The sequence below is a fragment of the Garra rufa genome, chromosome 14, assembly GCF_049309525.1.
Source record: "Garra rufa chromosome 14, GarRuf1.0, whole genome shotgun sequence".
Taxonomy (NCBI): Eukaryota; Metazoa; Chordata; class Actinopteri; order Cypriniformes; family Cyprinidae; genus Garra; species Garra rufa.
The window spans coordinates 27,040,504-27,063,477 of NC_133374.1; the positions used below are offsets into that span (position 1 = coordinate 27,040,504).

Here is a 22,974-nt window from a genome sequence, read left to right on the forward strand (position 1 = left end):
TTCAAGATAAATGATAGTTTGTTAAATCACATCGCTGTTCAAAAATAAAGAGATGAAGATGTTTTTTAAACAAGTCTAAACTAAACAATGATCGAAAAATATAAAAAGAAACAAAAAAGTACATCCCCAAACTCTAATAAACTCGCTGTGTGTTTTATAAGAGCTGAATTACAAAATCAACGAATTAAATTGGGACAAAATACAGCTAAGCAAAAAATAAAAATAAAAATTAATAATTATAATAAAACAACCAACTAAAACAAAACAATTTAAAAATCATTGCGTTTTAGAACCGGTTCTTTGTAACGAACTGTTCTAAAGAGCCGATTCGCTCAAATTAGCAGTTCCCATTCAGAAAATCTCGCGATATATCAGATTACATACCACCACATTACAGTGTGCGATAGAGACAGGTAAGATGGCGGCGCAGGAGACTCAAGCAACACAGCAGTCATCCGTAAGCAACGGAGAGGTAAGAATAGCAGAAATGATTCAGTGTAGCCGTCAAATGAACGTGTCAACGAACAACTTTCATATACTCCACACGTTCACGAAAGTAAATACTTATTTCGTGTTGGTTTTAAAGAAGAAACCCAGATTGCCGGTCTGAATCAGCGACCCCTTTAATTTAGCATGCACTGGGGCAGAAATGCCTCCTGAGTCACGAAGGGTCCGATTGTGTGGCACATCTTATTTTAACCAAACAGAATAAATCGTAGTTTATACCATTTATGTATTTCACGGGCTGTATTTCAAAGCCTTTTTAACTGCTGCTTCCCTTGACAGCATTTTTCAGCATCATCATCATGTTTGAACGCACGCAAAACGCTGTCTAGGTAGACAGCTGACTAGGCTTTGAGAAACAACCTCTATTATAAACGGCTGTTCAGATATTAATCTACGTAGTGTTATGAGCTGATGTCTATGAGTTGATCAGTGTTAACATGCTGGCTAACAAGCTGCCTAGCTCTTCTGTTAGCTTCACATGTCAAAGCAGTTTAAAGATGGCAGTGCTGTGCAATCCTAGTCATTAATCCAACAGTTAGTCCTTATAGTGACAAAATAGCACGTGTCTTGATGTAGATAGAGGAACTGTAGTGGTGGTGAGAAATTTTGTAATGATTATAGCATGTTGTGTCCAGTCAGCTACTTGGGTAATTGGTTTAAGTCAGAGATGATCAGTCCTGCTACTAGAGATCTGTGTTTGTGCAGAGATTTAATGCAGCCATGCTCCTGTTAATTTCTAGTGAACATTAGGACTTAGGTTGTTTATATTTGGTGGAACTCTTAGGGAAATCAAATCAAGAGCGAGAACTTGCTATTGACCTGCTTACTGGATTAAGTAGCTTTGGTTAGCTTCACTTATCTTGATGAATAACTCTGTGGTTACTGATTACACAGGTTATAAAGGTCATATAGGTGGTATCAATCATAAACATTACTCAGGTTTACTTACCTTTTTCCAGAACAATGTGGGCTGCCAAATGTAAACAAGTGGATAACCGTTTCTCAGCATTTATTTTGGCTTCACAAGCATTTTATGCGAAACACAGAAAACTGGTCTGACGTTCTTTTGGTAATTCATCTTGCTTGCTTTGATTTGAAATGTGTTTTTGCACCGTTGTCTTGTTCACTGGTAGTAATCAAGCAACAGGTGGGGTCCCTGTTAGTACTGAAGGGGTGTAATTAGTTATGTTGACACAAATTAGCATGACAACAAAGCGTCAGGTTCTCCCACTTTTCCAGATAGGCCTTTCTATCATCTGTGATTGGGCGACCTCAACCATGTCATCAGAAAACTACAATAGACTTTTATTTGGGTGCATATGGTAAACAAAAGAGGTCTCAGGACCGAGCCCTGGGGTACTTCGTATTCAAAATGAGGTTCGCCAATGATTGGCTCCCCACGTTTGCTGCTTGAGATTTGAACAGTAAGTTCAAGACCCACTAATAGAGAGTAAAAATATACTCATTCATTTTGTCAGTACAGGTTTTTAGTTGGCATCCTTCTAAGACCTGCCACACTGGGTTATCGAAAATATGATCATGTAAAGATATAGTTGTAATGTTTGGCATTCTGTCTTTTTTATTTATTTGCTTAGTTAATTATCAATAATGTAATCGAGCAAAAGAGGTCTGGGGGGGGGGGGGTACCTTGTATTCAAAATGAGGTTTGGCTGCCCACATTTACTGCTTGAGGTTTGAACAAGGTTTGGCGTCCTTCTAAAACCTTCCACACTGGGTTCTCGAAAATAATAGTGATCATTAAAAGATAAAAAAATTTTTTTTTGCTTAGTTAATTATCAATTATGTAATTTAACAAAAGAGATCTCAGGACCGAACCCTGGGGTACCTCGTATTCAAAATGAGGTTAGGCAATGATTGGCTGCCCACATTTACTGTTTGAGGTTTGAAAAGTAAGTTCAACATGCTTTAATAGAAAGTTTTAAGGTGCGTTCACACCGGACGCGACTTGCGCGGAAAAAACGCGCTATTTGCGCGTAGTTGAACGCTTGAACATTTGAGTTTACTCGTACCATTTGCGCGGTAAAATTCGCATCATTCGCGCGTGACATTTTCTTCACAACAGACGCGAATTCGCATCATGGGAGGGGCTTCTGCCACTCGTCAGTGGGAAAGTAGTTGTAAAATAGGTGAATGAGCTCAATTTGCCAGCTTTAGCTTGCTTGTAGTCTCAATATGTATGTATATGTAGGTCAAATTGAGTAAAGAGCGTTTTTTAAAACTTACCAGATTGTCCGACCTATTCACTCACTTTCTTCCTAGCAAGATCCTTTTTATTCCTGTTTCTACAAAAGTCCAAAGATGTATCGTACCGCTCCGAGTAACCACAGACAGCAACGGTGATTTTGTCCTCCATTGTTGTTTCCATTGGAGGATTTCTGCCTCCGTCACTACTAGAGCAAGCTCCTGATTGGTTACCGCGGCGCGGATTTTCGCCAAAGTTCAGATTTTTTAACTCACGCGTTTCACGCGAATGGTGCGGCAATCGCTTGAAACGCTCAATGCGCGCCGCTTCATTCGCGCGTTTCGCGCTGCCTCATTCGCACGTTTCGCGCCGCAGGATGGCTATTCGCGTCTTTGCATTGACTTAACATGTAAATCACTCGTCCGGTGTGAACGCACCATTAGGCTGAAAATATACTCTGCAAGTGCAAAAACCATGACAAAGATTGATTTTTATCAGTATAGGTTTTTAGTTGGCATCCCTGCAAGACCTGCCACACTGAGTTATCGAAATTAATTGTGATCATGTAAAGATATAGTTGTAATATTTAGCTTTCTGTCTTTTTTTTTTTTTTTTTTGCTTAGTTATCAATTATGTAATCGAACAAAAGAGGTCTCAGGACCAAGCCCTGGGGTACCTCGTATTCCAAATGAGGTTTGGCAATGATTGGCTGCCCACGTTTACTGCCTGAAATTTGAACAGTATGTTCAAGACCCACTAATAGAGAGTTTAAGGCCGAAAATATACTGTATGCAAGTGTACAAACACTGACAAAGGTCGATTTTTGTCAGTAAGGGTTTTTAGTTGGCATTCTTTCAAGACCTGCCACACTGGGTTGTTGAAAATAATTGTGTGATCATGTAAAGATATAGTTTGGATTTCTTTTTTTTTTTTTTTAATGCTTACTTATTAATTAGGTAAGCAAGCAAAAGTGGTCCCAGGACCAAGCCCTGGGGTACCTCGTATTTAACATGAGGTTCGGCAATGATTGGCTGCCTACATTTACTGCTTGAGGTTTGAACAGTAAGTTCAAGACCCACTAAAAAATAATTTTTGGCTGAAAATATACATATGCAAGTGTACGAACAATGGCAAAGGGTGATTTTTGTCAAGTAAGGGTTTTTAGTTGGCATCCTTTCAGAACCTGCCACATTTGGTTATCGAAAATAATTGTGATCATGTGAAGATATAGTTGTAATATTTGGCTTTCTGTCTTTTTTTTTCTTCCCTTGGTTAATTGTGAATAATGTAATCAAACAAAAAAGGGCTTAGGACCGAGCCCTGGGGTACCTTGTATTCAAAATGAGGTTCGGCAATAATTGAGATTTAAACAGTATGTTCAAGACCCACTAATAGAGAGTTTTAGGCTGAAAATATACTATTTGCAAGTGCACAAACACTGACAAAGGTTTATTTTTGCATGTTGTTGTCTTCATACCATAAGTGTCTTAGTATGTTTTTGCATTCTATGGTTTTGGCCTTATGTTTGGATCCCATCCCTGAATTTTGTGACGGTCCTTTTTGGGCCTATTGTTATCTCAGAGCTGTTATCTCTATCTTTAGACATCTGGATTGCAACCAGAATCATTGTAAATCAGATCTCCGTCTTTTGCTTCTATTCAGTTGACCTAAATCCAGTCAGAAGTAATTCCATGCTCCCCCTGGCAATAAAAAGATTTAAGTTTAATATTTACCCTGTTCAGTAGTGTGTCAAATCTAAATCATTTTCCCAGGCAAATTGCTTCTAGCTGATCACCAATTAATAGAACAGGAAGGAGCCAAGACGAAAGAACGCTCTGGTTCTTTATGAGCTTATGAAAATACATTTATGGTAATCATATTACTTTTGTTTCTAGGTTGATGTTGAAACTGCTCAGTTTTTGTGTAGATTGAGTCTATCAGACATTCTCATCTGTTTCTCTTCTGTGACTTGATCTGATGTCTCTTTGTCCGAGTTGGTGGTTTTGAGACCTGTTTTTGTAAATATGACATTCATCAATAAAATATCTGTGGTTTTTGTGTGCACATTATTTCCTGTTTTGTCAGTGCAGGTTTTTAGTTGGCATCTTTCCAAGAGCTATTAAACAGAGTTATTGAAAGTAATTGCGATCATGTAAAGATATGGTTGTAATATTTAGCTTTCTTATTTCTGCTAAGTTATTTATTAATTTTGTAAACAAATCTAAAGCAAAAAGATGGTGTAAAACAATCAACCTGTGGTTAAAACAACAACAAGAAGGATCAGAGCTCTGAAAGCAATATGTTTCATCTGTATATTACAATGAATACTAAATCTTTATATATAGTAATTTTGTTTGGTTCTGTTTTGTGAAGGTGAGCAGTAATGGGGCAGCTGCCTCAGGTCAAGTAGCTCAGACAGATGCGACTGCACAAGACCCCCAACAACAACAGCAGCAACCGCAGCCCAATGCTTGGCAAGTGATTAAAGGTGTCCTCTTCAGGTGAGTCCTTAAATTTTGTTCACCTAAATGATTGTTTAACTCTATAATTGTTTTATTTCTTTGTGTAATCATATGTACCATAGGAGCAGGTCATATGGTATTCTAAAGTGTCCTAAAATTGTGTTAAAGCCCCCTACAACAGGTTTAAATGCGTCTAAGGTCAGAAAACATAGTAAATTTCTCAGAATATACATTTAATATTAGAATCATTTTGCAATGATTTCGAAACCATTCTATCAAAGCAGTTCTGAGCTTAAAGTCTTTAAACCCCTCCTTTCCATAAGCCTAGTCTGCTCTGATTGGTCAGCTGACCAAGTGTCTTGTGATTGGTCTTTCCATATACAATGTTGGTATCTTCTTATAGATCATATGGTAGTGTTTGAGCTAGGTGTGCTGTTTTTCAGTGCATTCCGGGGTTTCTGTAGTGTCAAAATAGGTTTGAGAATTGCCAACTTTCACTAGAACTGCCTATTAAAGTTTTGATATTGTAACAACCCCAGTATGACCCCTAAGGAGCTGTATTACTCAACAGACATCCTGTGAGAGGAAAGCAACTGAACTCCTGAGCTGTTCGCTGTTCTGGGTGCTCTAATTGATGTCAGGGGGTTTTATGATGACCTGCGTTACATTTCATGCAATATATAAAGTTTGTTGCAACTATTACATCAATTACCTTTTTCAGTGATATTTCTATGAATTCAGTTTACTCATATTTATGGCAGGCTGCTAGAGGCTGTTTTTCACTGAAAAGAAGCAAACAAACTTGTCTCATATCATAGATGATAGTGTAAGGAAACAATATTGCATCATGAGTTTTGGGATTACGCTTTCAGAACATCACAGGGCTCAAGTTTAATGTGAGTCTGCTCTTGTGTTTGTGTATCACCCAGGATTTTTATCATCTGGGCTATAAGCAGCTGGTTCCGCAGAGGTCCATCAACTCCAGATCCCAGCACTCCCGCTGGAGCACCACGAGTGCCCAGCCGAAACCTTTTCCCCAAGGACACCCTTATGGTATTCATAATCAATCCTTTCCCTTTTGCCTTTTACATATACAGTGGAGATCAAAATTAGAGAACATCCTACAATTTTCTAAATTTTCAGGTCACTGCTTAGTCCTATTTGAACTCATCCTAACAGGAGTGTGAGGGCAGTTTTTAAAGCATATTTCATAAATTAATTGTATTCTGAAGCACAGTATAAGAAACTTAAATGTGACCCTGGACCACAAAACCAGTCATAAGGTTTTTGTTTTTTTTGTATTGAGATTTATACGTCATCTGAAAGCTTTAATAAATAAGCTTTCCATTGATGTATGGATATGATAATATTCGGCTGAGATACAACTATTTGAAATCCAAGGGTGCAAAAAATCTAAATATTGAAGAAATCGCCTTCAAAGTTGTCCAAATGAAGTTCTTAGCAATGCATATTACTAAGATATATTATATTATTATACATATTATTATATAAAAAAAGTATATATTTATGGTATGAAATTGGCAAAATATCCTCATGGAACATAATTTTTTACTTAATATCCTAATGATTTTTGGCATAAAAAAAGGTAATTTTGACCCATACAATATATTATTGGCTATTGCTCTGATTTATGACTAGTTTTGTGGTCTAGAATCACAAATGAGATCTCTGATCAAAATGAGAGAAAATTAGATACCTCTATGTTATTGGTGTTAATCTGGCACCTGGTGCTAATTTCTTGAATTATATGACAAACCCAATTTAACTAGCAGCATTCCTCCAATTTTCACTGAGATTGCAAGATGGTGGGCTTGAGTCACTCTAAGGTGACTGAAACCCTGCGACAGTAGATTGGCCAGATGAAGGCCAAATGAATGACCCTTTCAGCCACTGCAAGAGAAGTTGGTCACTCCAAATCTGATTTCTCAAATATCGCAGCTTTACAATGACACTAATTCATTCAGGTCGTCCACAAAAGACAGAGACTCTCAATGGGGAATCGGTTCAGCACTGAAGCTGGAATTGCTTTCCAGATGAATGCTGAATCGGACCAAGATGACAAAGCCTTTCATCAGCAGAAAGAATCAAACCTGGACTAGACTCACCTTTGCTGAGGAGCATGTTTTGTGGAGACAGGAGAACTGGTCCAAAGTTCACTTTAGTGATGAGAGCAAGTTTAATTCATTTAGGTCTGATGGATAACATTTTGTTTGGCATCAAGATGGGGAAAGACTGAAGCCCAAGTGCATAAAGAAGGAAGTGGGAAGTGACATGGTTTGAGGGATGTTTTCTGCAGCAGGAGTTGGGCTTCTTGTAAATCCAATCGAAAATCTTTGGTGACAAATTTATTAACAGTCACTGAAAAAGAGTGGACCAAAATCACACCAGCGCAGTGTGAGAAACTAGTGATGTCCTGAAGCCGCAGATGTGCTGAAGTCATTCAAAGCAAGAGCCTCTACACTTCCTACTAATTTCTGACAGCTGTTACCCTCCAAACTTTTAGTTGTGGTTACTGTTCTCTAATTTTGATCATTGTGTTTTCCACAAAATGAAGGTTTTTGTTGAAATGCTTTGGATGTTTTGTCAAACATGTTAGTAGAACAGTGGTATACCGACAGTTTACCACTTGTTCTTGTGTATTTATGGCTTTTTCTTTAATTTTGGTCCCCACTAAATTCTGGTTTGTAGCTGCTTTGATAATTCTGTTACCTGTCTGTTTGCAGGATTTATATGTATATATCTCTGAGAATGAGATATTTGCAGATTTTAACAATACAGAAGCCTTGTTCTGGTACCAGCAAGATCTGGTTTATGGAGATTGGACCACAGGGGAGTCGGGGGACGGCTGCTACGAGCATTACCAAGAGCTGGATCTCTCTGAGGTGAGACTCAAATGCTTTTTTTAAACGTGAATGGAATAGATCTCAGACTTGCATGATTTAGATTTTTAATTGTACATGTTTTGTACACTGTCAAAATCCAAGGATACACTTTTTTGCATGATTTGCTGATAGTCCGCCTCTGTTTGTTCATACAGAGTGTGAAGCAGAACGGCTCTTTATACATCCACATTTACTTCACCAAGAGTGGCTTCCACCCAGACCCCAAACGCAAGGGCCAGTACCGCAGACTATCCACGGTCCATGCCACTCGAAGTGAGTGTGTCCAGTTTTTGCTTGCGTCTCTTGTTCTCTCACTCACCTCTGTAACACTCATGTTTTTGCTGCTCACGTTTGACTGTGTCAGCAGACCTAAAATAACACATTATCAGTGCATGGGTGAACCCTCTTTAAAGCCTAGAGCCCGTTTTCACACACTTCCTCTTCAACAGTGCTCAACAAGTACAAGAGGAGGAAGTTCCTCAAGACCAAGAACCTGTTGACGGGAGAAACCGAAGCTGATCCAGAAATGATCAAGGTAAGTTGTTGAAAAAAATTAGATTTGCCTCATTGAAATAGAGGAGGTTAAAGGAGAAGTTCACTTCTAGAATAATGATTTCCTGATAATTTACTCAACTCCATAGCATCCAAGATGTTCATGTCTTTCTTTCTTCAGTTGAAAAGAAATTAAGGTTTTTGAAGAAAACATTCCAGGATTTTTCTCCATATAGTGGACTTTAATGGAGATCAATGGATTGAAGGTCCAAATTGCTGTTTCAATGCAGCTTCAAAGGGCTCTACATGATCCCAGCCGAGGAATAAAGGTCTTATCTAGCATAATGATCGGTCATTTTCTGAGAAAACTCCAAATAAAAAAGCGAACATGCAAAGAAAGTCAGATTCCTGTTACAAAAAAAGGTAAAACGATGTCTGATGATTTTGAAGTTGGAGGACAAAATGAGATGGAGTTTTTGGCCCTACACCTACCTACCTAAGTACACAGACGAAGAACTAATTGTTCTTGACTTTTACAACTCTTATTCCTCGGCTGGGATTGTGTAGAGCCCTTTGAAGCTGTATTGAAACCTTCAACTCGTCAAAGTCCTTTATATGGAGAAAGTTCCTGGAATGTTTTCCTAAAAAACAAAATTTTTTTTTGCAACTGAAGAAAGAGACATGAACATATTGGATGACATGGGGGTGAGTAAATTATTAGGAAATTTTCATTCTGGAAGTGAACTTCTTTTAATCAATATTGCATTTGGTTTGTCAGCCATCTTGTTCCTCAAGGCGTTCATTGCTGTGCATTCTGGGATTCCATTTTCATTGAAGAACACATATGTTGATGTGAAGTTCTTAAAGTTCTGTTATGTTTGTGCATTCTCAGCGGGCTGAGAGTCATGGGCCTGTGGAGATCATATCCCATTGGCATCCCAACCTCACTATCAACATGGTGGACGATCACACAGCTTGGGTGAAAGGCTCCGTTCCACCACCTCTTGACCAGCGTAGGTTTTTTTTTTATTGCTAAAGTTCCTTGTAATATTAACAGTCATTGATTAATCCATAATCACCTATGGTTAACTTGAGCACTTCCTTTCATCTCAGATGTCAAGTTTGATGCAGTGAGTGGAGACTACTATCCCATTGTTTATTTCAATGACTACTGGAACCTGCAGAAGGACTATTACCCCATAAACGAGACCCTACAGAATCTGCCCCTCCGATTCAGCTACTGCCCCCTTTCCTTGTGGCGCTGGCAGTTATATGCCGCACAGAACGCTCGCTCACCCTGGAACTTCCTGGGAGAGGACACTTATGAGCAGTCAGATGAGGACCAGGATTCTGTTAAGGTCTGTACTGCGCTCAAGAGAATATTTTTTTTGGGCTTGAGATTTTAGACTATCGTCTCTATCGCAGTTACATACTCGCGTGACGTTGTTGTGCTACGTTTGTACAGTTTTTAAGCATTGCGGTTTAAAAAGGAATTATTTTAAGTTGTTGAAATGCAATTAGCAGTGAAAGAGCTACTTTTAGCAAGTATCCTTGTAAACACAGTAATTTAGGTCTTAAGGGAAAGCAAACAGCTGAGAAAGAAAACATAAGGAACAGTATATTGGATCCGGGCAGCTCCTAAAGTGATAGCAGTCTAATTAAACTGCTGTCTGTCTTTCATGTTAATCAAACAACGAAAGAGAAAATCTCTCACTGCTCTCGACTAAATCACTTTTGTAACTTTAATAATAAGAAATAGATATTTAATTTACACAGTGAAGAATATGCAGTGTTTGATTAGTTTATATACAGGATTGTATGTAGCTTTTCTTATTTAATGGTTCTACTGTAATAGTTTTTTGTCCTATTGTTTGTAATCTTGTCTTCAATGAGCTTGAGTTTTTAAAATTAAGGCTAGACTTAATTTGTGATATTAAAACTAATGATAAAACATTCTATAGTATCAAAAATGTTGATATCATAAAGACCGTATTTAAAGCAAAAATTACTATATTGTGATATGTCATTACCGTTAAATAAATTACTCGTGTTATAAGACACCCCTACCGCAGCTTACGTAATTTCTTTTTTGTATTATAACTCAATTTTTTTTGAAAAAATAAAATTAAAATGATTTGAGTTGATTTAGATGTCACTGAAAAAAATAGTACTATAATAATGTTAGAATATTTGTGACCCTGGACCACAAAACCGGTCATAAGGTAAAATTTGACAAAACTAAGATGTATGAATCACATGAAAGATCAATAAATAAGCTTTCTATTGATGTATGGTTTGTTAGGATAGGACAATATTTGGTCGAGATACAACTATTTGAAAATGAGGAATCTGAGGGTGCAAAAAAAATCAAAATACTGAGAAAATCACCTTTAAAGTTGTCCAAATTAGGTTTTTTAATGCATATTACTAATCAAAAGTTACATTTTGATATATTTACAGTAGGAATTTGACAAATATTTATGGAACATGATCTTTACTTAATTTCCTAATGATTTTTGGCATAAAAAAAAAAATCTATAATTTTGACCCATGCAATGTGTTTTTGGCTATTGCTACAAATATACCCCAGCGACTTAAGACTGGTTTTGTGGTCCAGGGTCACATTTTGCATATTAATAAAATAATTATAATGCATATAATATATTTTTATTGTCCGATGGTTTTAGCTGTTGTGGTAAAATGCAAAACTAAAGTTTATTTTGGCTATTGGAACACTTAAAATAGTAGCTGAAAAATCTGTTTTGGTTGTAAAAGATAAAGCACTCAGTTTCTACACATTATTTGTTTCTGACATAATGCGTCACTTGGGTCCAGACCCTGTATCGCATGCCAAAAGTGAACAGTTGGTGCTAATTACACTCATGGTGTCCTGAAACATTACCCCCCCCCCCCCCCCCCCAAAAAAAAAAAAAATCATTATCCTACCTTAAAAGCTGAAATGTGCAATTTGAATTAATAGTGCTCATAAATGCCTGTTCAGATGGTATCTTCAATTCAAATGAGTAGATGCGAAAAGACATTAAACAGTCACAACTTAACAAGCTGATACTCTTCTCAGGCTAAATCATGACTTACTTGATGTAATGTTAAAATTATAAGAAGATTAGCTACTTTGAGAAATGGTATTTAAATGTCTTGTGGTGTTAATATACTTGCTTATTGTCTCAACAGGTGGCTCTACTTGAGACTAACCCCTACCTCCTGGGACTGACCATCGTTGTTTCCATCGTCCACAGCATTTTTGAGTTCTTGGCCTTCAAGAATGGTAAATAAATACTGATGAATGTGTGTGGTAATCGATTGAGACTTGTGGGTTCTGGTGTCTGAGCTCTGTGGCGTCTCTCGTTTCACTTTCTCTGTAGATATCCAGTTCTGGAACAGCCGTCAGTCTCTGGAGGGGCTGTCTGTGCGCTCCATCATATTCGGGGTGTTCCAGTCTCTGGTAGTTCTGCTCTATATCCTGGACAACGAAACCAACTTTGTCGTCCAGGTCAGCGTATTCATCGGCCTGCTCATCGACTTCTGGAAGATTACCAAAGTCATGGACGTCAGGGTGAGATGTTGCCGCTTGCCAGGAATTTTGGATGACTTCAGTTAAATGGCTCGAAACCTTGAATGTCAGTGTTGATTCTTGGCTTTCTTTTCCTAGCTGGACAGAGAGAACAAGATTGCTGGAATTTTCCCACGATTGATGTTCAAAGACAAGTCCACATACGTGGAGTCTTCAACTAAAATCTATGATGACGTAAGAGATCTTTCAGCTGCGGTTTTAGAGGCGATTCATCACATAGTTTATACAAGCTTCATGAGTGATGTCTGTTTTGTTTTGTTTTTCCCAGATGGCGTTTAAGTACCTGTCCTGGTTGTTGTACCCTCTCTTTGGGTGCTATGCAGTTTATAGCTTATTATATGTGGAACACAAAGGCTGGTACTCGTGGGTGCTCAGCATGCTTTATGGGTTCTTGTTAACCTTTGGTAAGTGTATCTTCACTTTTTTGTAATGACTGCATTCGATTGCTTTTCTGATCACTATCACAAAAATGCTGAGAATCTGTGACAGCTCAAAATCAGTGAGGAAAAACTTCCAAAGGGGAATTCCACTTTTTCACCTTTAAAGCCCAAAGGATTTTCTACAGTTCTGTAAATAGAATAAAAGAGAGCGCTGTCCGCAAGGACACACTGTCACGTGTGAAATCCACTCGTTAGCCTGAAGACTGCGAATGCAGACAATCATATTTAATGGATTTTAAAGTGAAAGTCATAGGAAGACTTTTTAATACTTGGATGCATCTTTTTGCCATGTTCTGAGTTAGTTTGTTAATGCAGTTTACAGATACTTTTATTTGAGTTTCTGCATGTTTTACGCTTTAATTCACCTTTAAAAAGGTCTTAAATTAGAAGTTTTAAAACCCTGTTTTAACCAAAGTGACATACATTGAGTTCAAGATATACATTATCAGGTCACGCTTTTCCCTGGGTATCATGACCTTAGTGTCACTAATGCCATGCTCAGCCGTTTGAACCACAGGAAGTTAGTGTGAAATTCTGTTTGGTGATACTATTAGTGTTGAAATCGCACATTCCAGCTTTAAGAAATTACAAAACGTCTGTTATTTAAAAATAAAAGTAAAATCCATGTCCACCACTCATTTAAATGTTTCATAGATGCTTCAAAGTGGCTAAAATACTAAAGCTTTAATTACCATGCTGACAATATTTTTTTTTCTTGAACCTTTAGATCATTAAAGGGATAGTTCACACAAAATTGGAAATTCTGTCATTAATTACAACCCTCATGTCGTTCCAAACCCATAAGACCTTCGTTCATCTTCAGAACACAAATGATGATAATTTTTGATGAATTTAGAGAGCTTTCTGCCCCTCCATAGACGACAACACAACTGACGTGTTCAAGGCCTAGAAAGTTAGTAAGGACATTGTTAAAATGGTCCATGTGACATCAGTGGTTCAACCATAATGAAAAGAAGCTGTAAGAATTCTTTTTGTTTGCAAAGAAAACCAAAATAACCACTTTGTTCAACAATTTCTTCTCTTCTCATTGTTTCATCCATCTATCGTGGTACTTGTGAACATGCATCGACTGACACGGACATGGGTGTAATTTACAGGTGGGACGGGTCCCCAACAATTTTTGCCATGGTCAATATTGTCCTTTTATCACTTTTTTGAAACATCTCGCTACAAGGATGTACCTGAACCAGATGAAACATGACATTCATTTCTGTTAAATAAGCTGCGATCTGGTGCTGGAATCTGTCATTTTTAAAATAATGCTGAATGTTCACTGCAACTTTTTTTTTTTTCCTCACACACCAGTGCTTCAATCCATCGCCTAAACGTTGCAGAGACTACCTATTTATTCCAGTTAAATCCCACAACAAAACACAAATCATCTCTGTTCTGCATATATGATTACTGATAAACATCTCAAATTTAAAAAGGGCAAAAAACCAGACCTGGTTGCATTAGAACCCAAAACTTCTCACATCTAACACAAAATCTACCACTATACTGTTTATGAGTATGAATGTTTATTGCATATCTATGCATTTATTCACTGACGTAAACAATTTCAGACCTAATACTGTACTATAATAATAAAGGGCGAAAACAGCAAAAAGAAAAGTGTCTCACCAACTTTTTAAAACAAAGTTACGCCACTGGACACGAAAAGAGAAGAAATTGTTAAGTAGTCATTATTTTTTTGCGCCCCAAAAATATTCCTGTATCATTACATTAGAACCACTGACTATTTTATTGATGCCCTTACTACCTTTCTCTGCCTTGAATGTGTCGGTTGCGTAGCTCTCGGATTTCATCAAAAATATCTTAATTTATGTTACGAAGATGAACGGAATAGTGTTAGTCACATGAGAGTGAGTAATTAATGACAGAATTTTAATTTTAGGGGGAACTACCCCTTTAAGATTTTAAAGTGAAAATGTTTTGATACTCAAATGTAAAATTACATAAATGTAAGGTACAAACCCTTTTATCACAGTTTCTCAATGTCTTAATTCACTCTTTTCAAATTAAAGGGATAGTTCACCCAAAAATGACAAATCGGTCAATTACTCGCCCTCATGTCGTTCCAAACCCATAAGACCTTCGTTCAATTTCTTCTCTTACGCATCAGTTTACGACATCAGCGTCATCCTTACTATATTCTGGGCCATAAAATGTTTGAGTTGTGTTGCTGTCTATGCAGGGTCAGAAAGCACTTGGATTTAATCAAAAATATCTGAATTTGTGTTCCGAAGCTAAACAAAGTTCTTATGGGTTTGCAACGACATGAGGGTGACTAATTAATGGCAGAATTTTCATTTTTGGGTGAACTGTCCCTTTAATGATGGTTAAAAAAAACAGTTTAGAAAAAATTTGCTTAAATTTATTTATGCACAGCTGTTAAAGCGACAAAAATTTTAGGTTTCCACCAGGAGCTTTGCATTTTTCCGTTGGTGTCTGTGACATTAAAAAGTGGTCTAGTTATTTTAAACTGTAAGAATTCCATTAATTAGCCTTGTTTTGAATGATAAGTGCTTTGTTTTCCTAAAGGGTTCATCACAATGACACCACAGCTCTTCATCAACTACAAGATGAAGTCAGTAGCCCATCTTCCCTGGAGGATGCTCACCTACAAGGCCCTGAATACCTTTATAGATGACTTGTTTGCCTTTGTCATCAAGATGCCAATGATGTACAGAATAGGTTGTCTCAGAGACGGTAAGTGCTTATAATTTCCCCTCCGACAGTACATTTCTCAATACGATTGCTTCAGTATTAATTGAACGTACCACTACTTTTTTTTTTCCACAGATGTGGTCTTCTTCATCTATCTGTATCAGCGCTGGATTTACAGAGTGGATCCCAACCGCATGAACGAGTTCGGGACCAGCGGAGTGGACCAGAGCAAGGACAGCTCAGCCCAGCCCGCAGCTGCCGACACAACCGCTGCCATCACAGATAAATCAGAGGGGGAGAAGAAAAATGATTAACCCCTTTTAACCCCCCCTCTCCCTTGCCCTGGTCTTGTGAAGGTGTGATAAGGCATCTTCCAGGCTGAGTTTATGTTTAATTGTCAGGGAAGGGAACTGGATTAATGGTATTACGTAAAAGACTGCGGGAAAAAAAAAAAAGTTCAGTTCAGCGTTCCTCCTCCGTGTGGGATCCACAGGGGAAAAAATATATTTAATGTAGACTTCCTAAAATCATTCTTTTTCAATCTCCCATATTTTTGCAGTCAAAGTGAAGTAAAATGTGATGTACTGTATTGTATATTTTTGGGTTGGTAACACTAATAATTTGAAGGGTTAGGTGGTCCGTAATTAAATGCTATTGGCTGGAGTGAATAGGGCGATTGCAGTACATATCATTTTGTTTTTTGAAGTGCAAGAGCGAGGGAAAAGAGGCCGAACGTGGCCTCGCTTGGTCTCCTGATTGTGTGTACTTATTTTCTGTTCATTCCATGTGTGAAGGGGTACCAGGAAGCAGTTGTGTAGTGTAGGACGGAGGTGGCCGAGAAAAAAAGAAAACAGCCAATTCTGTTCAAACGCTACCCCTGTGCGAGACAGAGACTTTTCACGTTTTTAAAACAAGAATTGATGTTGCAAACTTGAACAAAAAAATAAAGAAATAACAGCCTTGTAGGTATTAATATATAATTATATTAATATTATTAATAACTATGATCATGATTTCTCTGAAGTTTCTTTTGTATGTCCTAAAACTGTACAGCATCTCAGCTTGTAAGACTTAATCATGCTGACGTCAACTTGTCTAGCAATAGCTGAATTGCCAGTCCTCTCACTGAGAACTAGTTTCATTACATTCACACTCCACGGCTGGACCACCATGTGTCACGTCTGGTTCGGCTCGACGCGTCGACTGTCCAAGAATGTGTGAAGTTAAATGCCTGGTTTGTCCTATTTTTTTTTTTTTTTTTGGTGCCGTACTTCTGAATTGATTGGGCTTTTTTTTTTTTTTTTTTTTTTTTTTTGGTACGTTCCAAAATTTGATCACTCATGTTTATAGTAAAGCATAAGTGCAGTTTAAAGTGGAAATTGTTTTATTCATGTCTCAACAGTTTGTATTTGCATATCCGTGACTGTGGACCACAAAATCATTAGGATATTAAGTAAAGCTCATGTTCCATGAAGATATTTTAAGAAACTTGCATTGCTAAGAACTTCATTTGGACCCTCAGATTGATTTTCAAATACTTATCTCTGCCAAATATTGTCCTATCCTTAAATCCCAGTTGCAGAAAATCGACCCTTTTGACTGGTTTTGTGGTCCAGGGTCACATTTGGTTGTTTTGAAGGTGTGAGCTAATGAAATATTAACGGAAAATGGAAATTTTTGGCAAAGATTTTAAACTGAAACCACTAACTACATTTGCTCCTCTGGTTTAGAACAGATCTCTGCCTTTAAAAAATGTTTTATGGTTTCCAATGTAAAGACTTTTTACTTTTTAAGCTACCATAACTACTTTTTCCGATTTAAATAATTTTAAATATGAAATAATATATTAAATAATATTAAACTAATATTACTAAAATAGTTTGAACAGGTTGGTTTTGCTATGACTTAGTATTATAAACTAGCAGATTGACATTTGAGCAACTTGTTGGGCAAAAACAAAGATAACCTTTTTTGTGGTAATTATTTACCTATGTTTATAATTCAGAAATAAGAATGTGGGCCATAAAACATAATTATTCTCTACAAAAATTTATTTAAGGCTTTGGCTGAATTTTGGATGATACACATTGAGTCACTAATCCAAATTTATCTTTCAGATAATGTTTTCTGCCTTTTTATCTACTGTATGGTATAACTCAAAAAAGGTCATAAATGGCCAAAATATTTTGGAGCTCATGTTCTCAGATATTTGTTGTGCTGACACCTAGCGGCGGACATGCTCTGTTTGCACTCTACCCGTCGTTATTCATTAATTCAGCGATCAAAGTTGTCCAAGTTTCCGAAATAAAGTGAATACAATGTAACTGTTCAAAATGGCGGCCACTATAAGGCGACCCGCTCCATTTAAAATTAGTTGTCACAGCAGGCCTACATCATAACTGTCAAACTTTTTTGCCATTCCGTTCCTATGTGGGTAAAACGAGCTTAATTAGTAACAAAATAACTTTAACATTGTTTATATACTAAGAATTAAAAGTACTACGAATTTTGTGAAACTTCTAAACTCTTATTTGTAAAGGAATGCTTACCTCACATGTATTAAGCAAATATTACAAATCACACAAAAGACCTTCTTTGAACAGAAGAAAACATTTAAAGTTCACTTCCAGAGCAAAAATGTACCGATAATTTACTCAGCCCCTTGTCATCCAAGATGTTCAAATCTTTCTTTCTTCAGTCGTAAAGAAAATGTTTTTTGAGGCAAACATTTCTGGATTTTTCTCCATATAGTGGACTTTAATGCTGCCTGTGAGTTTAAACTAACAAAATGGAGTTTAAATGCAGCGTCAAAGGACTCTAAACGATCCTAGCTGAGGAAGAAGGGTCTTATCTAGCGAAACGATTGGTTATTTTTTACATCTTGGATGACAAGGGGCTGAGTAAATTATCTGTATATTTTTGTTCTGGATGTGAACATCTCTTTTAAGTTTACATCACAATAAAAAGGTTACAAAATTAAACTTACAGAACAAATGTAGGCCTATGTGGTGCAAATGTACATTAATGTCCAATAGAATCATATTCAAATATTATCAGGTTAAAAATGCAGGCAGATATTTTGTTGTGCTGACACCTAGCGGCGGACATGCAGCATCGCGCAAAAGTTTTCAGTCACCGATGTCATAAGAAATGCCCTGTTTGCCCTTTGTGTTTCATTATTCAGCGATCAAAACGGTCCAATAACAAAGCCGTTTCCGAAATAAAGTGAGAAAAATTCAACTGTTCAAAATTTGGGGGGCTGCTCCATAGTCAACATGCATCTTAATTGTCAAACATTTTGCTTATTCCTATGTGGGTAAAACGTGCTTAATTAGGAACATAATTTTAACGTTTATTTACAAAGAAATAAAAGTACAACGACTTTTAAGAAACTTACTTTTATTTTCAATGTTTACCTCACATTTATTAGTAAATATGAAGCAAAATACCACATTTATTCAGAAATATTACAAATTACACAAAGTCCTGCTTTAAACAGAAGAAAACAGTTTATTTGATATTTAAAATCCATTTTGCTTCAAAACATTTATACAAAAAAAATTAATATAGAAGTAAAACAAATACAGAGTGTTTTCACATTGTGTCATCAATTGGCCATATTGACGGCACTGAACGTAAACAATGAACTGAACCGAACATAACTCGCAAATTTAGCCGATTATTGCTGCTGAAAATGATCAATTATTGTCATGTTTTGGGCTGTACTAATCGGTTGGACCAGAATAAAAATTCAGAGTAATACAGACCGGCAAAAGTAACAAATCAAGGAGAAGAGTGCAAAACTGAGGAACAATAGGCGTCCCAGATAGCAAACTGACATAGAATCAACATAGAATCGACGTTTTATTTTCGACGTAATAACGTTCTGATATACCGACCAAATAATGAACGTTGATTCAACATCGAAATTTGATTGATGACCGACACTGACCTTTACAACCAGAAATCGACGTTGAACGTCAGCTTGCTGTCTGGGGTTTGTGGTTGGCCAAACTGAACCAGGATTTTCAGAGCAAGAATCTTGACAACAGTCGTGTTTGTTCTTATTTTCAGTCAGGTAGGTGAAATATTAGGCTAATATCTAACCTGCTAGTACATATATTTACCATTAACTTCAGTTGGTCAAAATATTGCACCCGTACCAAGTCCTTCTCTGTATGATTTAGCATCTCCACACATTGTTCGTGGTTTACACAGCATGAATTAACTTTGATGTAAACAGCATGGATTGCATGCTAATCTACTAGAGTATCTCCAAAATGACCACAAATTCAGGTAACTGACCAAACCACGTGACCTAAATGCAAACCGAATTTCTACTTATTTGTAAATCAATGTCCACCTTACATTTGAAATATTACAAATCACACAAAAGGCCAGCTTTAAACAGAAGAAAAGGTTTAATTAAAGTTCTTTTGAGATTTAAAATTCTTTTCACTTCACAATAAAAAGGTTACACAATTAAACGTACAAAACAACATTACAAAAATCTAAGATATTTTATGAGTCTGTAGTGTCCATGTGGTGCAAATTTAAAATAAATTAGAAAGTTCACCGACTAGTTGGTCTGCGGTCGGTCGGATGCTGGGATTGCCGTCCCAACACAAACTGACCAGTTTCTGACACTTCTGTCCAAGAGAAGACTGAATAAAAACATCCCTAGTGAGGGAAGGACGCAGATTATATGCCACAACAGCATACAGAATATACTGTCTGTCTCCCTCATAGGGGGGCTCTCGGGTGAGGAGCTGCCACATTGTGATGCCAAAGGAATAAACGTCCACGCGCGGAGAAACCTCCTCACCTTTGAGCAGCTCAGGTGCGCGGTGCGTGAACGTTCCGCCGATTTCATTCAGGTGCGTCACGGTGTCGCTTTTACTCGACAGTTTGAAAGAACACCCAAAATCTGCAAGTTTACAAACACCTTGTTCGGATACTAAAACATTGGCAGGTTTTAAATCCAAGTGGACTATCCCATGCGCATGCAAGTGCTGGAGCGCGCACGCAATGTCCCTTGAATATTTCACACACTTGTCCATAGGCAACGGGTCTGTGAATCCGTAAATGACCTGCTGGAGGTTTAGTGCGCCGGCGAACTCCATTACAATTGTTCCAATGTTGTCTTTAGTGCTCAGGTGCGCAGGAGTGCACGTGGTGGCCGCGATGACGCGCACAATGTTTTGATGGTGCAAGTGAGCTGCGTTGAGTTCCGCCCAGAAACTTTGCCTCGAGGCTAGTTTGTTTTTCACACATTTTACTTTCTTCACAGCAACTGTCTCGTCGAAGTATTTGCCTTTGAACACCGTACCGAATCCACCGCTGCCGATGGTCTTCAGAGCTTGTAGTTCTCGCCAGTGGATCACTGAGGACCAGAGTCTGTGGGCGATTTTACCGTGAAACGTGTTTGTGGGCACACGCAGCGTAGATCCACTCACGGTTTTGGATAGGGGACTGCTGCAAGCGCCAAACTCCAGCCCAAAATTCTTTGGCAGCAGTCGGGTGATTGGGATTGGTGACGGCATGGTGCATGGTAACCCTGAACCCAAGTGCTGTTGGCTAAATTTGGGGCTCTGACTCGCGTGGGTGAATTCACGTGATCTTTTTATGCACGTTTGTCATATGACCATCACGAGGGGAAAATGTCGAGGGATGTAATTTGTATGTTCTGTGAAACAGTGTTATTCTCGGCGTGTAGGCGGTATATTTACATTTGCCAACCTTTTAAAGTAATTGTTAAAGCAAAGCAGTTTAACCAGATCTGTTAAGTTAATCACTTGCGATATTTGCGGCTGACTTCAATCTGTTTTCTACCTCTACCTTACTAGTGCTTTATTAACAGAGGCTGATGCAATGATGAAGACCACAGGCGCAATGAGCCCTCAGTACATCCATCATTGTTGTTCTCCAATATTTACACTAGTATATTTACTCAAATCATGTGACTATAATCCTTTTACTCTGAGCTAATACTTGGAAGTTGTTTGTCAATGTTTAATATATATGCATATATGTATTATATAGTCAAACGATTAATCGCATAAAAATAAAAGTTTTTGTTTACGTGATATTTGTCTGTATTGTGTATATTTTTTATGCACACAAATGCCTGCTTGGCCTTTGCAAATGCTCATCTGGACAAAGAAGAAGGCTTCAGGTCTTCTGTTTTATGGTCAGATGAAACAAAAATTGAATTGTTTGGCCACAATGATGTAGCCTTTATTTGGTGTAAAAAAAAAAAGGAGAAGCCTTCAACCCTAAGAACACCATCCCCACTGTCAAACATGGTGGTGGGAACCTAATGTTTTGGGGGGTTTTTTAGACACAAACAGTAACGTTTTGCAGTGGCCCAGCCAGAGTCCCGACTTAAATCCAGTTGAGAATCTGTGGAGGGAGCTAAAGATCAGGGTGATGGCAAGGAGACCCTCCAATCTGAAAGAGCTCTTCGCTAAAGATGAATGGGCAAAAATACCAGTGGAGACATGCAAAAAGCCGGTCAGCAATTATAGGAAGCGTTTGATTGCTGTAATAGCCAATAAAGGCTTTTCTATTGATTATTGAGAAGGGTATGAATAATTTTGGACATGCCACTTTTTGTTTAAATGTAAATAAAAGATGAGTAATATTTTTTTCCACAATGATGCCTCTTGTACATCGTCTTATTATCTTCTGGGAGAAGCCTGTGTCATTTCCGGTCAAAAAACTTGCTGGTTGAATAAAAGTAACTTTAAGTCAGAATTTCCAGGGGTATGATTCATTTCGGGCTTGACTGTACATGCATGTGCATGTATTTGTACATACATAATACATATACACAGTACACACATTATGTAAACAGGAACTTTTATTTTAGATGAGATTAATTGCGATTAATCGTTTGACAGACTTGTCATTTTTATTCTCTTCTGCTCATTAAGGCTGCATTTATTTGATCAAAAATACAGAAAAACAGTAATATTGTGAAATGATATTCAAAATACAATATAAAATAATGGTTTCTATTTTAATATACTTATGTAATTTATAAAAATATAATTTATTTCTGTGATGCAAAGCTGAATTTTCATCAGCCATTACTCCAGTCTTTAATGTCACATGATCCTTCAAAAACCATTCTGATATGCCGATTTATTACTTTTATTATCAATGCTGTGCTTTTCAGGATTATTGGTTAATGAAAACTTTAAAAAGAGCATTTATTCAAAATATAACAATAAAGTCTTTACTAACACGTATTAATTTAACGCATCCTTCCTGAATAAAATAAAAAATTACTGACTCCAAACTTTTAAACGACAATGTATATTTCTGTTTTAAATAAATGCTGCTCTTTTTTAACATTTTATTAATCAAAGAATCCTGAAAAATGTATCACAGGTTGCAAAAAAATATTAAGCAGCACAACTGTTTCCAACACTAATAATAAAGAAAAACATATCAGAATGATTTCTGAAGGATCATGCACTGAATACTGAAGTAATAATGCTGAAAATTGAGCTTTGATCACAGTAATAAATTAGATTTTAATGTCTAATAAAATAGAAAAACGTTATTTTACATAGTATAATATTTCACAATATTATTTTTTCTGTATTTTTAATCAAATAAATGCAGCCTTGATGGACATAAGATACTTATTTTAAAACATTAATAATCTTACTGATCC

The 22,974-nt window shown here is 37.2% G+C and overlaps 2 protein-coding genes across 2 annotated transcripts; one reads left to right on the plus strand and one right to left on the minus strand.

Moving 5' to 3' along the window:
- Positions 1 to 396: 396 nt before the first annotated feature.
- On the plus strand, positions 397 to 16,551 carry clptm1 (CLPTM1 regulator of GABA type A receptor forward trafficking). Its single transcript, XM_073817820.1, has 14 exons — positions 397 to 472; positions 5,084 to 5,211; positions 6,102 to 6,225; positions 7,917 to 8,075; positions 8,231 to 8,348; positions 8,525 to 8,610; positions 9,460 to 9,580; positions 9,681 to 9,925; positions 11,760 to 11,853; positions 11,951 to 12,141; positions 12,238 to 12,333; positions 12,428 to 12,563; positions 15,165 to 15,332; positions 15,426 to 16,551. Exons 1-14 carry the CDS (start codon positions 419 to 421, stop codon positions 15,602 to 15,604), a joined length of 1,899 nt encoding a protein of 632 aa, XP_073673921.1. The 5' UTR covers positions 397 to 418; the 3' UTR covers positions 15,605 to 16,551.
- Positions 16,552 to 19,520: 2,969 nt separating this feature from the next.
- Positions 19,521 to 21,243, minus strand: mos (v-mos Moloney murine sarcoma viral oncogene homolog). Its single transcript, XM_073818450.1, has one exon. The coding sequence runs from the start codon at positions 20,831 to 20,833 to the stop codon at positions 19,844 to 19,846; it is 990 nt and encodes a 329-aa protein (XP_073674551.1). The 5' UTR covers positions 20,834 to 21,243; the 3' UTR covers positions 19,521 to 19,843.
- Between the last annotated feature and the right edge of the window lie 1,731 nt (positions 21,244 to 22,974).

Bases quoted from the DNA above. Each gene is read 5' to 3' on its own strand.
- clptm1 (XM_073817820.1), top strand. From the start codon at position 419: ATGGCGGCGCAGGAGACTCAAGCAACACAGCAGTCATCCGTAAGCAAC. The intron at 473-5,083 runs GTAAGAATAGCA...TGTTTTGTGAAG, and splicing joins CATCCGTAAGCAACGGAGAG to GTGAGCAGTAATGGGGCAGC. The intron at 8,611-9,459 runs GTAAGTTGTTGA...GTGCATTCTCAG, and splicing joins CTGATCCAGAAATGATCAAG to CGGGCTGAGAGTCATGGGCC.
- mos (XM_073818450.1), bottom strand. From the start codon at position 20,833: ATGCCGTCACCAATCCCAATCACCCGACTGCTGCCAAAGAATTTTGGG.